This window comes from Polyergus mexicanus, unplaced genomic scaffold, assembly GCF_030449975.1.
Source record: "Polyergus mexicanus isolate NDT 795.1 unplaced genomic scaffold, iyPolMexi1.0 SCAF_12, whole genome shotgun sequence".
In the NCBI taxonomy this organism is placed as follows: Eukaryota; Metazoa; Arthropoda; class Insecta; order Hymenoptera; family Formicidae; genus Polyergus; species Polyergus mexicanus.
In genome coordinates, this window is record NW_027223332.1 from 9,663,091 (window position 1) to 9,676,050 (window position 12,960).

The 12,960-nt window shown below is 40.3% G+C and overlaps 2 protein-coding genes across 4 annotated transcripts in view; one reads left to right on the top strand and one right to left on the bottom strand.

The window, feature by feature from the left end:
* The window catches only part of LOC138938443 (uncharacterized), a 355,984-nt gene that overhangs the window by 261,075 nt on the left and 81,949 nt on the right, over nt 1-12,960 (bottom strand). The gene's annotated exons all lie outside the window — the stretch shown is intronic.
* Nucleotides 1-12,960, top strand: part of LOC138938471 (Fanconi anemia group J protein homolog) — a 44,088-nt gene that overhangs the window by 336 nt on the left and 30,792 nt on the right. For both annotated transcript variants that reach the window (XM_070305466.1, XM_070305465.1), the window contains 2 exons: nt 158-764; nt 845-956. In XM_070305466.1, coding sequence (XP_070161567.1) covers nt 159-764; nt 845-956 — 718 coding nt within the window. In that variant the 5' untranslated portion in view covers nt 158. The remainder of the gene's footprint in view (nt 1-157; nt 765-844; nt 957-12,960) is intronic.

Sequence of the window (12,960 nt, forward strand, 5' to 3'; positions counted from 1 at the left end):
CGAGCATTTTATAGGTTAACTTTTCAATCTAAAAGACTGTATGTCGGCATCTCTCTTTTCACTCATGTGAACGTTTATTTTAAAGACTTTTTACATTGCTAAACGTCATGTTTAATAAGATTTCTGACTCTTATTCGTTTATTTAATTATTTTTCAGTATGGAGAGGCAATCAAAGTTGTCTTTGAAAAGAAACCGCTATCAGGCTAGTCAGACTCGTGTCACAAATGATGTTCCAGTGGAGATATCGGATGATGAAAGCTCTGACTCATCATCGAATCCACAGTCAAATATAGAACAAGTAAACTTTTCAAGCACGAGTCATCGAATGGCTGATATTTCAAATGATGCGACAGATAATTTAAATCCTGCATGCAGTTTGAAACATATACGTGATATATCAGACGATTTAAGTAGCGATGAAGATGTTGTTGTAATTGACATACCTAATACTTGTAAGAATACCCAATCAATGTTTAATTGGAAAAAAACGAGCTTTGATCGTGCGCCAAACTGTCAAAACGGCAACTCTTCTGTTAATATATTGCATTCAAGACTTGAAAAGGAAATGCCTGGAGAAGTATCAAGCAAAAGACAAAAGCTGAGGTCTGATTTGACAAATTTAAGCGATGATGACCTAGCGAGCTTGAACAAGGAAGAATCTTCGCCATCTAATGTTACGATACAACATAGTATAATGATTGCAGGAACTAAAGTCACATTGCCTGTCGAGCCATACCCATGCCAGAAAGCAGTGATGAATAGCGTGAGTATTATAATTCTGTGATTATTATTATAATGTTGTTATTATAATTTTATTAATTATATTGAAAATTATATGCGCAGCTTATCAAAGGATGTACCAAGGAGCAGCACTGTCTCTTGGAAAGCCCTACTGGTAGCGGTAAGACTCTGGCTCTTCTCTGCGGAGCTTTAGCATGGCAAGAGCAATATAGGGGTAAGTTTATGACCAATGTATTATCACATATTAGATATATAACAAGAGTTTAAAGCAAGAACATCAAAATTTCTGAATTATAACTTGTCGTCGAAATTTTTATGTAATTTGTTCTGTCCATTAACGAGATTATTATGTTTCATAATTTAACGACAGGATAATCCGCGAATTTTTTCGCAACTTATTCGCGCGTCAAATTATAAATATAAAAGTTCCAAGTGCGTGCGAATTGGTGGATCGATTGGTGGCCTGCTCTCGCGCGATTCATCATACGATATTCATTAATTTTCCACCAATTCGTGCTCGTGCAGCGCTTTCCGCGCCACGATTATGTCTGCCTCTAAGATTTATCGCAGCTTCGCAAAAATCTCGTTTTGTCGTTGCGCCGCGTCTCGTGACAGCCGATCGTTAACGTCAACCGTCTTAGCGACTTCTGTCTCGTTATACATCTGAATATACAGCGATAGCTCTCGTCAGATTTTTGACTGTCGTGTGAATTTTGGAAATTAGAAAAAGGCCGAGCCACCATCTATCTATTTCGCTTGTTTTCCCTTTGCCTCGCGGCCGAATATCGCCCTTATTAAAGTTTCTCGAAGTTCGCGAACGTTTTGCTTTACCTCGTCAGAACTTTAAAAGTCTTCCGGATAATTTCTCAAGACGTGTCACCGCCATATTAGGCGTTTGTCGCGCTCGTCAGCCGATTAGTTCTGCAATCTTTATTTTATACATCGATGTTACTCTCTATTTATATACTATATTATATTTTTTATAAGAATACACATATATAAAAAATTTATTTGAAAAATTCTATAAGTTTTCTACAAGAGGAGTTTGCATGCTAACATGACAATATCGAAAGCGCATTCTTATTTGAAACGGCAAATTTATCTATCGGCATTTTGCATTTAATCCATTAATGCGAGCGAAATTAAATATATCGCGCAGATATTAATTTATATGATTTTTTCTCAATGAAATGGTATAAAAATTAATCCAGCGCTCATGTTGCATTAATGCACGGATCGTAAATATTGCGCGATTTTCACGCATAAACGCCGCTTTACATCGAACGATGATTTCGAGCATATTTAGCTGTACGCGGAAAGAAGGCGCGGACTTTCTCGTTTCCTCGCCGAGAGAGAAAGCTATTCGGATCGTTAGCGGTTTCTTGGCTATTATGATATTAATTTAAATTATTCAATCATTCATGCGCACACAACACCGTCGTAATAATCGTTACGATCTGGAGTCGCGCTGGTAATTCCGACATTGCACGCGTGCATGCAGCTAATTGTTCACAATTCTCGTGCAATTTCTAAACAATTAGATTTACCTTCGCAATGCGCGATGTCTCGTCCCGTCCTCGCTCGTACCAGTCTACGAAAAACATAATGGGACAAACATAATTGTCTTTCCTTATGATAATGCGACTACGATATAATTTCGTACAACGTCATGTTCGATTGCCGCGTTACCTTGCCTCCAGCGACAAAATATATTGATGTGTCTATTGATGTTTATGGCAAATATTGCCAAAAATGCGACCCACAAATCACTGTAAAACATAGCAGTCTATAATGCATTATATATATAAGGAACGTTTTGAAAAAATTTTATATCTTACATTTCGGTGAAAAATTTTCTGATTTACCGAATCAAAATTTTGCCTGAATTTTTATATTGTACGCGTTTAGATTGATTTTAGATCGACATCCTCTATAACAACAAACGTGAAAGTTCATCGAAGTTAATCGTCACTTTGCCGGAGTATAATTTCATTGATCTTAAAGTCGCCTTGTCGGAAAGTCGTATTATCGCTCGTAACGCAAGATCTATTAACTATCGAAACGATCGATGATCATTGCTTACTTTGCAGAAAAGTTTCGATGGAGACTATAGCCTTTCTTTTACGCTCTCGCCGAACGAGCAGCCGAATTAGCCAGAATCGCTCAGTGGGGTAGTTTATCGTACGATCCCATCTTAATATTCCGGTAGGAAATTGTGGCGAATGTCGCGATTGATCGAAGAGCAATTATGTCGGAACATGAAAATGACATTATTTACTATTCACTGGGAGAATTACTTTCTTGAGACGAATAATTTGAAATATTATTGTGGAGATATTTTTTCGATACTATTATGTAATTCGATTCCAACAAAATATCGTTTGGTTTTATATAACTGGATTTTACAATACGCTGGTGAAATTTATTGATACTTCGATATCCGAGAGTTACATTTGTTACAAAACATTGATTGGAGCGCATATATCGCGACAATGAAACTGGAACGTCGCAAAGTATTCGATGAGACGAACGATCGCGTGCCATTTCGAGCTGCACGAGCGGCGAATTAAATGTTCCGCGATTTTAACGTCAAATTTGCGTGAGTAAGTTGGGATTCGCTGCGAGAAACGACGTAGGACGGACGGATGGACAGAACGTCTTCGAGACGTATATTGGAAAAGACAGCACGAACCGTCGTCGCCTCCCGAAATTACGGACAGGTCCTCCCCGGGCTTTATTCTCGTCATCGTGACATCGCATTACAAACCGACAAATTCAATTACAAACGGAAAATTATGGAACGTGCGAAAATTTTTTTTCTACGTGACAATACTTTTGCAACGGATCGCTAAATTCTAATATTCTGATATTCCGAATAATAAACCCTTTGCCGATCGCGTTAGTATCATTTTTTATTTATCGAACAATGTCACATGTATGTATATTATGCTATTTGATTAAATAATGATATAGAATTTAAATCGATATTCGATTTGCCGTGACAATAACAAGTTAATAAATATGAGTTATAAACAGGATAAAAAAGTACGAGATATGATCGCTTCTAATTTTAATTTGGTATATAAGTAGAATCTAGAATTTGCATGATATTGCGTGTATATGATTAGAATTAATATATTTCTAAAAGAATGTTTGAGTAAAAATTGCGCTTCACGTGTATGTCGGTCGCGCTATGTTTCGACGAAAAATATCACGCGTAGCTAATTATCTATCTGCGATTTACGACCCGCTCTTAGTTTGTCGATGCGCATTCTTAATTAAGCAAATCAGAATAGAGCGATTCGATGGGAATTAGTCATGGTACCGATTTTCGTGTGTGTATGGCAAGGATGCGTGCGTAGGTGTGTCGCTTTGCACGACATCCTGCTTTTCCCAGTTATAATTTGCTTTATGCTTTAAACCTGGCGTTGTCACGCTCTGCCGGAGGTCGAGTGGTACTGCTAGCCGCCAAACTGTAAACTTACCACGTTGAAGAGCCGCATAAATTAGGTCCTCGAAAGGGAATAGAGAATTTTCTGGCGGTTTAATCGATATCGTCGTTGCCGCCGATGTTGGAGATTTGCTTCGACATTTACATTAGTTTTCTTTTAAAACCATAATTAATCCATCTAGATATAGACAAAGTCGAATAGTGATATACGGGAAATATTTTATTTCTAAGCTTGGGAAATATCTATCGAGTTCGTATTCACTGTAAGGCGTTGATAGAAAGGAGAAACGCGAGAAATTTGAGGAATCGTCCTCAAATCCGTATAATCACTTAGTTTAGCGCATGCGATCCACGGACCGCGTGCCAGCCATAACGCTCGATTAGCTTGACGCAACATTTACCGGAGAATTCGAAAAACTTAAATCGTTCGTAGAACGGAGGAGCGTGATGCGCCGCTTTCGGTGGAAGATGGGAAGGGGGGGACATCGAGAGGGTCGGACAAATAAATTTCGAAAGTTTATCGCGGAATCGCATGCCGGCTAATGTCACTTTATTACTAGTAGAAGACGACGGCAACGCGCGGTGACAGGTCGCGAGGAGGGATCTCAGGGGAAGAGAGAAAGAGAGGACCGCGGGAAGGATAAGTTCGAAATAACTGGCAGCGACGAAACCCATTGTGCGGCAGGAAACTTGGGAAGTCATAATAATTATCGGCGAACGCGGAATTATATATTGTGTCCCTGTGGCAGCCTGTCGTCGTCGTCGTCGTCGTCGTCGTCGTCGTCGTCGTGGTGAATCGTCTTTGCGCCTCAGCATGCAACTCCGACTGAATATGCAGCTACGTGCTCTGTGACGTTCTGACATTAATAATGCGCGGGGGATCCGCCTTTTATGCTGGAGGTACCAACCGTGGTACCATCGCCGTAGACTCTTCCCAGAAGGAGCTCACCGATCGTGCCATTTCGCTCTTGGGGGAGAGGGGGAGAGTGTCCCTGAGTATTTTTTAAGGAGAGCAGGAGAATATCGCGATATCGTGTCTATATCGGTTTAATATAAATTTTGCTTATGTACTACGCGTTCAAATAAGGGCCTAATATAGATATTGCTATAATTAATGATAAATGATTGATGGTTACATATATTATTTACAATGTGATACAAAGTTACTTCTCTGTCAAATTTTCTCTCTGGATATTTTCTTCAACTTTCACGATTCTTGCTTGTCGTCTTCACTCTCAACTGGAGTAAAATAATTGACGCTTCGCACGCGCGATGAATCTATCGAAATCGAATCTAAACTTCTTATCGCTCGTTCTTTTATATAGGAATTTCTTCGCGATTAGCGAGATGCGCGAGAGGAGGAAAAGGAGAGATAGAGAAAGGGGACTGGAACGGTAGCTCCGGAATGGTGCGCAGAGCTACCCGCAGAACGCTACTTGCTGCGGCAGCTTCGCGAGCGAAAGACAAAGGAAGGCCCACGCTTTCATCCGTGCCGACATTAAGGCACCTACCGTATATGCCCTTTCGGAACACAATAAGGTCCGCATGCGGGTCCAACGGATCTCGCGTCTCCTGTGTACACGTATACCCTTCTAACAATGAGAATCTCCTTTTTCCTATCCCCTTCCCGCGCCCTTTTATTCCTCCTCCAGGGGGGGGGGGTTCTCCTTCGACGGCTATGCACTTTGGTCCCGAATTCCAGAGCAACGGATTATCGAAGCGCCAGCGTGCGCGTCGCCAAGATACTCGACGGGCCATAAAATATTCCGGTGGTAATCATCCGCGAGAGATAATAAAGCCGGGGCGAAATTGATTTCGTCGCTAATGAGCCGCCCGATTATTTTGCGGGACCATCGGTGCCGTCGCGTTTCGATGGAGAAGAACCGTTTTTAACTTTTTGGCGAGAAAAAAGCTCATCGTCTCGCCTCATTTTCCTTACGATCGATTGAAAAATTTCAAAACGTGATAATACTGACGCGAGAGGTATGCGCTTTTCGTGCACACACATGCGCATCCTAGGATTAATCTTACGCAAGAACGTAGTGCCGATCGATAATAGGACGCCGTGGAGCTCTCGCGAGAACGAAAAGTCTTGCCGGTTCCTGGATAAGCGAATAAGATAAGGGACCCCCCCAAAGGTACGGCGTGCGCCGCCAGTTCCCAACCAGTCCTGAATCTCTCTCTCGGGTGGTCCGCGACGTTCCTTTGCCTCTCCGCGCTTCTTCTTTTATATTGACTTTCCTTCCTTCTTCTCTCTGTATCTCGCTCTTGCCGCGGCTCGTTCCGCCACGGCGTTCTCGGCACTGCTTCCGGTTACATCTCACGATTTTGCGCAACTGCAAATGAGAAAATTCCTCTTAAATTTTATCTGCTATCTCGGTGTGCGAGGCTTCACATTGATTCGTGTGATGAAAAAACTTATCTAATAATAAAATTAACTAAATTACGTATAAAAATATAGATAATTAATTCCAATAAAAACATAACACAGCCGGTATCTTAGAGCTCCTTTTGTCGAGTGAATTAACATTTCCAAGGTAGTTGAGGACTTTCATATTTGAGAGATACTGAAGCAATTAAATATTATTTTTCTTCCATATTTGGTTATTTGAAACATTGAATTATTTTATCGCAAAGCGAAGAGCAAGCGATCGAATAGACGCGATTGCACGATGGTCGATAGGAGCGCGACAACGATCCTCCTCCTTCCAAGAAAGGATCCGCGATTCAAAAAGCGCCGCTCTTGCGAATTCCAAACGACCCGCGATCTTACATAATTCCTGCATGCTCGGTAAGACCGCCCCCGGCGTCCTGGAATCGTCCCTTTCAGAATTTCCAGGATCCCGCTAACGATTCCGCATATTCCGACTGCAGGATGGATAATCTAAGCCTTCGATTCTCGGCTTCCAAGACTTTGCTCGCTTATTCAATTTTCAAATGTGTGCAAATTAGACGAACTGGCAAAAACATTTCGTAATTCGTCTCGTTGATATCGTCTACTGTTTTTTTCGTTTGTAATATATTAAATAGCAATCTGGTTTGATTTTTTTTTTTTTTTTTTTTTTTTTAAATAATTTGTAATCCATATTGTATGAATTATTTTATAATATTGTATTACATATTACATATAAATAAAGTTAATATATAATTTTCTTATAATTTTTATATATAATTTTATACAAATTTGAAACTTTCAACATTAATAGATGCTGATAGATAAAGCGTGAATAAAACGCGTGTAAATAAAACACCTTGATCTCTTAGCGGCGGATAATTTGAAGCAAGCGCGAACTCGCGGAACATGCTCGTTCAACGAATTCGGCTGCGCATTCCCCGATGTAATTCACGTGGAATCGATCGTGTAGGGCCCCAGCGGCACAGGCACTTTTCGTTCGGGCGGAAATGTTTCTCGTAGATAAATCGCGGGCGCCAGGCACCCCCGGGCGTGTCGGGAATCGTTTGCCACCGTTTCGCCAATCTCGTCGTTGCCTCTTTTAAAATAAAGTTCGATCCATCAGTTATTTTTCATCCTTTATACGATATTTAGCATTTTTTTAGTCGGATAAACTCGATAAAAATTAATATAGCAATACAACAATGAGCCAGATAATCAGCCACGGTAATTTACTTAAACATAAAAATAAACGGGCATCTTTTGCATATATTTTATTTCCATGTTATTTGAGGATTTCATAACTTAATATTTTCAATATTATATTTCCTAAAATTTCATTTTTACATAAAAAGAAAACCAAAAGGAAACACCGCTGTGTCTCTGTGACATACATATAATATACAAATGTGATGTTCGATAACGTCGTATTTCCCTTCATTGTCGGTATCTCCTATTTTTCATCGCCCAACATGCAGGTACAAAAAGAGAATGCGGGAACGGAAGTAAATATAGATAGGACAATATAAGGTGACAGGGAGAAGGGAGGGATGCACTCTCCGAACGCTTAGTTAAGTGCGGAAACTCCCGCGCATTCTGCATCGCGTGCACTTCTTTAGCTTCTGGGTATACAAATTTATAGCGTACATACGCACAAACAATATGCGTGCGCACGGCGTTAAACAAAAGCCGCCTGTGTGCGTGCGCGCGTGTGCCGATCATGAATATGTACGGATCTTTTTACGGAAGATACGTGCGTGTCCTTTTTGCCCCGCGCGACTCGTGTGTGCGTGCAAGATCAAAGGATGCCGCCCTCTTCCCTCTTCATCCCCCCTCCCCCCCCTCTCTCTCTCTCTCCTCCGTCACATACATACGCGCACACAAATATGCGTTTTCTCTCCTTTTTTATCTTACTCTCTGTCTTTCTTTCTTTTCTCTCTTTATTTCTGCATACGTAGATTACGCGACCGTGTCCTCCGTTTTATATTCGACCGCCTTTTCTTCTCTTTACGGCGCGGCGTATGGAATCGCAACGCGGTGCGATCGAGTGTGCGTAACATTTATCAGTGGATGTGACGATAATTTTTTTGTTGCTATATTAATAACTTTTCGAAATATCATGCGGCTTCGCATGATCAATAGAATGCCGCCATAGTGCAATTCGCGAACATTACGCACCGTTGTATACCGTTAAGCGTAAATATAAATGTGCAGAATGCGCAGGAATATGTTGTTGAAGAATGTCTGACAGTTGCGATCTGAATTTTTTTATGTCCTTATGAGATTAATTTTTTAATCTAAATATAAATTCTAAAGTGATAAGAATGCAAAACTAAGAAACTTTTTTTTTTCCGATTTACAGACATATTATGTACACGGTACATAATACTTTTATGGCAGATATACAGGGTGAATCACTAAAGTTACAAGCTAATATTTCTGAAACTGAACGGGATATGAAATTCTCATTTTCGAGCGACCGTTTGGTATCAATGCAAAAAAAAAAAAAAAAGAAGGAACTTTGCACTGCAGTTACACTGCAGGAGAATAAGAATCTCATATCTCCTTCAGTTTCAGAAATATTAGCCTATTTAACATGTTTAATAATAATCACCCTGTATAATTATTAATTTTAGTCGTGGACGAAGAATTATTATTCATTGCCAATTATTATTTATGTAACAGATATGATTCTCGAAAAAATTAAATTAACTAAATTAACTCTCAATGTTAATTTCGCGAGAATTGTAGTCACACGGTCTTCATCGGCACGGTGGGGGAATTTTTTTTTTTTTTTGGGGGGGGGGTTTGTTAAAACGTGAGCTAACCGACACGTGAAATCACACATAAACGAGGTGAGAGTATTCCCGGCGAGCGTTTAAGCAAAAAGGTCGGATTTATTGAAGCTTGAAGCGGAAGTCCGAAGGCGGTGTTCGTATCGGCTTATACAGAATACCGAGAAGGCATTCAGCCAATAATGCGCCCACGAGCGCAAAGAATTTCTCGTTGCGCGCTCGTCAGCGGGCTGGGAAGGAAGTGAATGCTAATTAATGACTCTTAATTCTCTTAATTGGTCGTTGCAAGCGCCGCCGATCGCGATTGTCGTCCACGAACATACACTGAGCCCGTAGCCTCTTCATTCGATTATTGTTACTATTGTTACTTACCCCCCCCCCCCCCACTCCCCCCCGGTTTCCTACACTTGAGCATCTTTGCTCGAGATAAAATCCACCCATACGGTATGAGATTAATCGCAAAAGGAGACAACAATCTCCATTTGGTTTTGCAAGGAGAATGATGGACTTTGTGGCTCCATCTGCGAGCGAATGCCGGAAGTGTCTGGGATACGATTTAGCTGAGACCCAAACCCGCTATATCGGGTGGCTTGAGAAAAAAAAAAGGAAAACAGAATCCTATACCATGTATAATAATCGTATAAAAAAATATGTATGCCTTTCATGGCAATTATGAGGTTTTTAGATGCATTCACAATTCTACAATTTATCATCCGAATTTTCGCTAGTTAGACAAAAAAAAAAAAAGAATAAAGTACGGAAAAAAATCTCGCAATATTATTATTCTTTCGTATATTTATTCACATTGTTAAGAATGAAACGTAGTGATAATGTTATAAAAGAAATCTATTCATATCGTTCTATCTCGGTATTGTTCTTTAGAGACAGAACGAGAGAGAAAGAAAGCTTATACTTGAATAACAATGTCCCTCTTTCTTGTTTCTTGTATTTATTTTATCTTTGCATCTTCCTCCACTTGTCGCGAAATGCATTAACGAATTCGCCGAGTCTTTAAAAATATTTATCGCTTTTATCTTCTTTATTCATCATTGATAATATTCATCATCAAACAGATTTCTTGCTGGTTAAAAGGTTTTGTTGCAATTCTACATATCAATTATTACATGCATTTCCATATTTTGCGAAGCAAACAGAGAAGAGTGTGTTTACATTTCTTGATTATTCATATAAAATCCATTATGCATTAAGTTAGATAGCACACACAACTACAGAACTTATTTATTGTTTGAAATTATTTATGTATAATCGTATAGAGCGGAGGAGGGGGGGGGAGGGGTTGTTATTTATGTGTATTGTTCTTATTGTGCAAATACGATTGTGAAATAATTTGTAGAAAGTAGGTCTCCTTAATAAACGGAAAGTTCTGCAAAATTATTCAAAATATCTTAAAGTATCTCAAATTACTCCGTAATTATCGTATATTCAACGATAAGAGAGATTGGAGGAGGAGAAGAGGCGAACAACAGGGACGACGAGATCACGGGATGCGAACGGTTGTAATATTATCTTCGTTCGCCATATGACAGAAATGTTCGTGATGTAACGCCGTGGACGGGGAGCAGAGGGGGGGAGGGAAGAGTGTACGAACGAGAAGGAGATCGAAATGACTTTTCGTCATGGGCGGGTGCAATACGATTCTCGCGACGACGCCAACGACAACGATAACGATGACGACGACGACGACGACGACGACGACGACGACGACGACGACGACGACGACGACGACGACGACAACGACGACAATGCGAAATTAAAAATGCGCCTGGAAGCGAACGGGTACGAAAGGAGGCGAGATCGGAATGAAGCTGGCGTGGGCTTTCGTGCTTGGGCTTCCATCCGTGGGCCCGCGATGTGGAAAACAATGCCGGGAATCCGCGTCAATGCGCTCTTCATGCGACATTTCATCGACGAAGACGATGAGGGGGACGATTCTCGTGATGCTTATACTGTTCCCTCTCATCTTTGCCAAATGGTATGCATTTACTGCTGATGCATTCGTCAAATTTTTGCGTACGTGACAAGACGTGAATGGCATTTTAAAAGAGATATAATGTTCCATTAAAGAAAAAAATAATATTTGTTTTTACTAGAAGAAATTAATTTAATTACTATTTTTTTATATTAAGGAACATATCCACATCGTATATTTTTCAAAGTATTTAGAGTGATAAGCGATACTCTGTTGGAAATGTGAAGTTCGATACGGAAGCCTGGTACATTTTCAAATACAATGACTTTAATAAATATCGCTCAAGGCGAAGGTATATAATAATACGATAAACACGATGAATAACGACATCATTTCCCTAATTACGCGCGACGTATTTTTTATTGTCACATATTATCTTTCCCTCGACTTCGCTACCTTCTCGTCGGACTCTTCTTTTCGCTTTTCGATGATTCTCTGTCCTCTGACACTTTATGCTCATATATGCCCGCGCCCCTATATGGGAATGTAAGACGGGTATGTATGCATCCAGTGATACTCTCCGTATGTATCAGACGAAACCGTCTCGCGTTGCGGCTCTAATTAACCGATTCTCATTACGTAGTCGCGTTATACGAGGCTGCGTTTAATGAGACCACCAGTATATCGTACAGCTTCTCTTCCTCTCTCTCTCTCTCTCTCTCTCTCCCCCCCCAACTATTTCTATCCCTTTTGCAGTAGCAATGCGTCGTTCTCTGTAGCCTCTCTTTCTCTCTCTCGGTCCACATCTCGCTCGGCCGTTTTGTGTCACGGCGAAACGATCGTCTTCCGTCGTGGGTGGTGATGGATTTTTTACACAAAGAGAGAGAGAGAGAGAGAGAGAGAGTAATAGACCAAGGCGGGAGAAACGCGTGCCTTGCGACGTAGACGGAGAAGAGAATTTACCGCGAGTACCTGGTATCGATCTTACGAGTCGGAACGAGTCCTCTGTCGAAACACCGACTGTATTTATGCATCGTCAATGGTAACGTTTTCCACGGGCCGATTTTAGCGTATGTTAATGCGTGCACGATTACAATCTTTTTTTACAACAATAATATGCTACGATAGAGTAGAGCCGGGGCGATTCGGCATAAGCGCTTAATTTACCATATTGAATAATTAACATTGAGTAAGCAAGAAAAAATAGGATAATTGTCTCAAGAATCTCCTTAAAATCAGAGCTTTCATCGTTATAACGCGCTGTATCGCATTTGGTAAAGCAGTTTTGCTACTTTCTGTTTCCACGCTTTGCATATTATTTTCTTCTTCAATGACTTTTATTCACAACAGAACGCAATCATGAACGGTGATACGCAAAGTGCGATCGTGAAAATCCGTAAAGTTGCTTTGCAGGATATAATACTTGATATCGGTCTCTCAATTATCTTATATAGTATATATATGATCGCATAGGGAGATAAAAATTATTTATATAATTTTTACATTCATGAAGTAAGGTAAGAAATGATCTGCGCATACGTGTGATTAGATTTTATTATTCTGTACGTGATTTCATTACGATTCCAAAGGGACATCATAGAAATGACCGGTAAAAAATCAAGTAAGGTCTCATAACGGGGCGATAAAAAT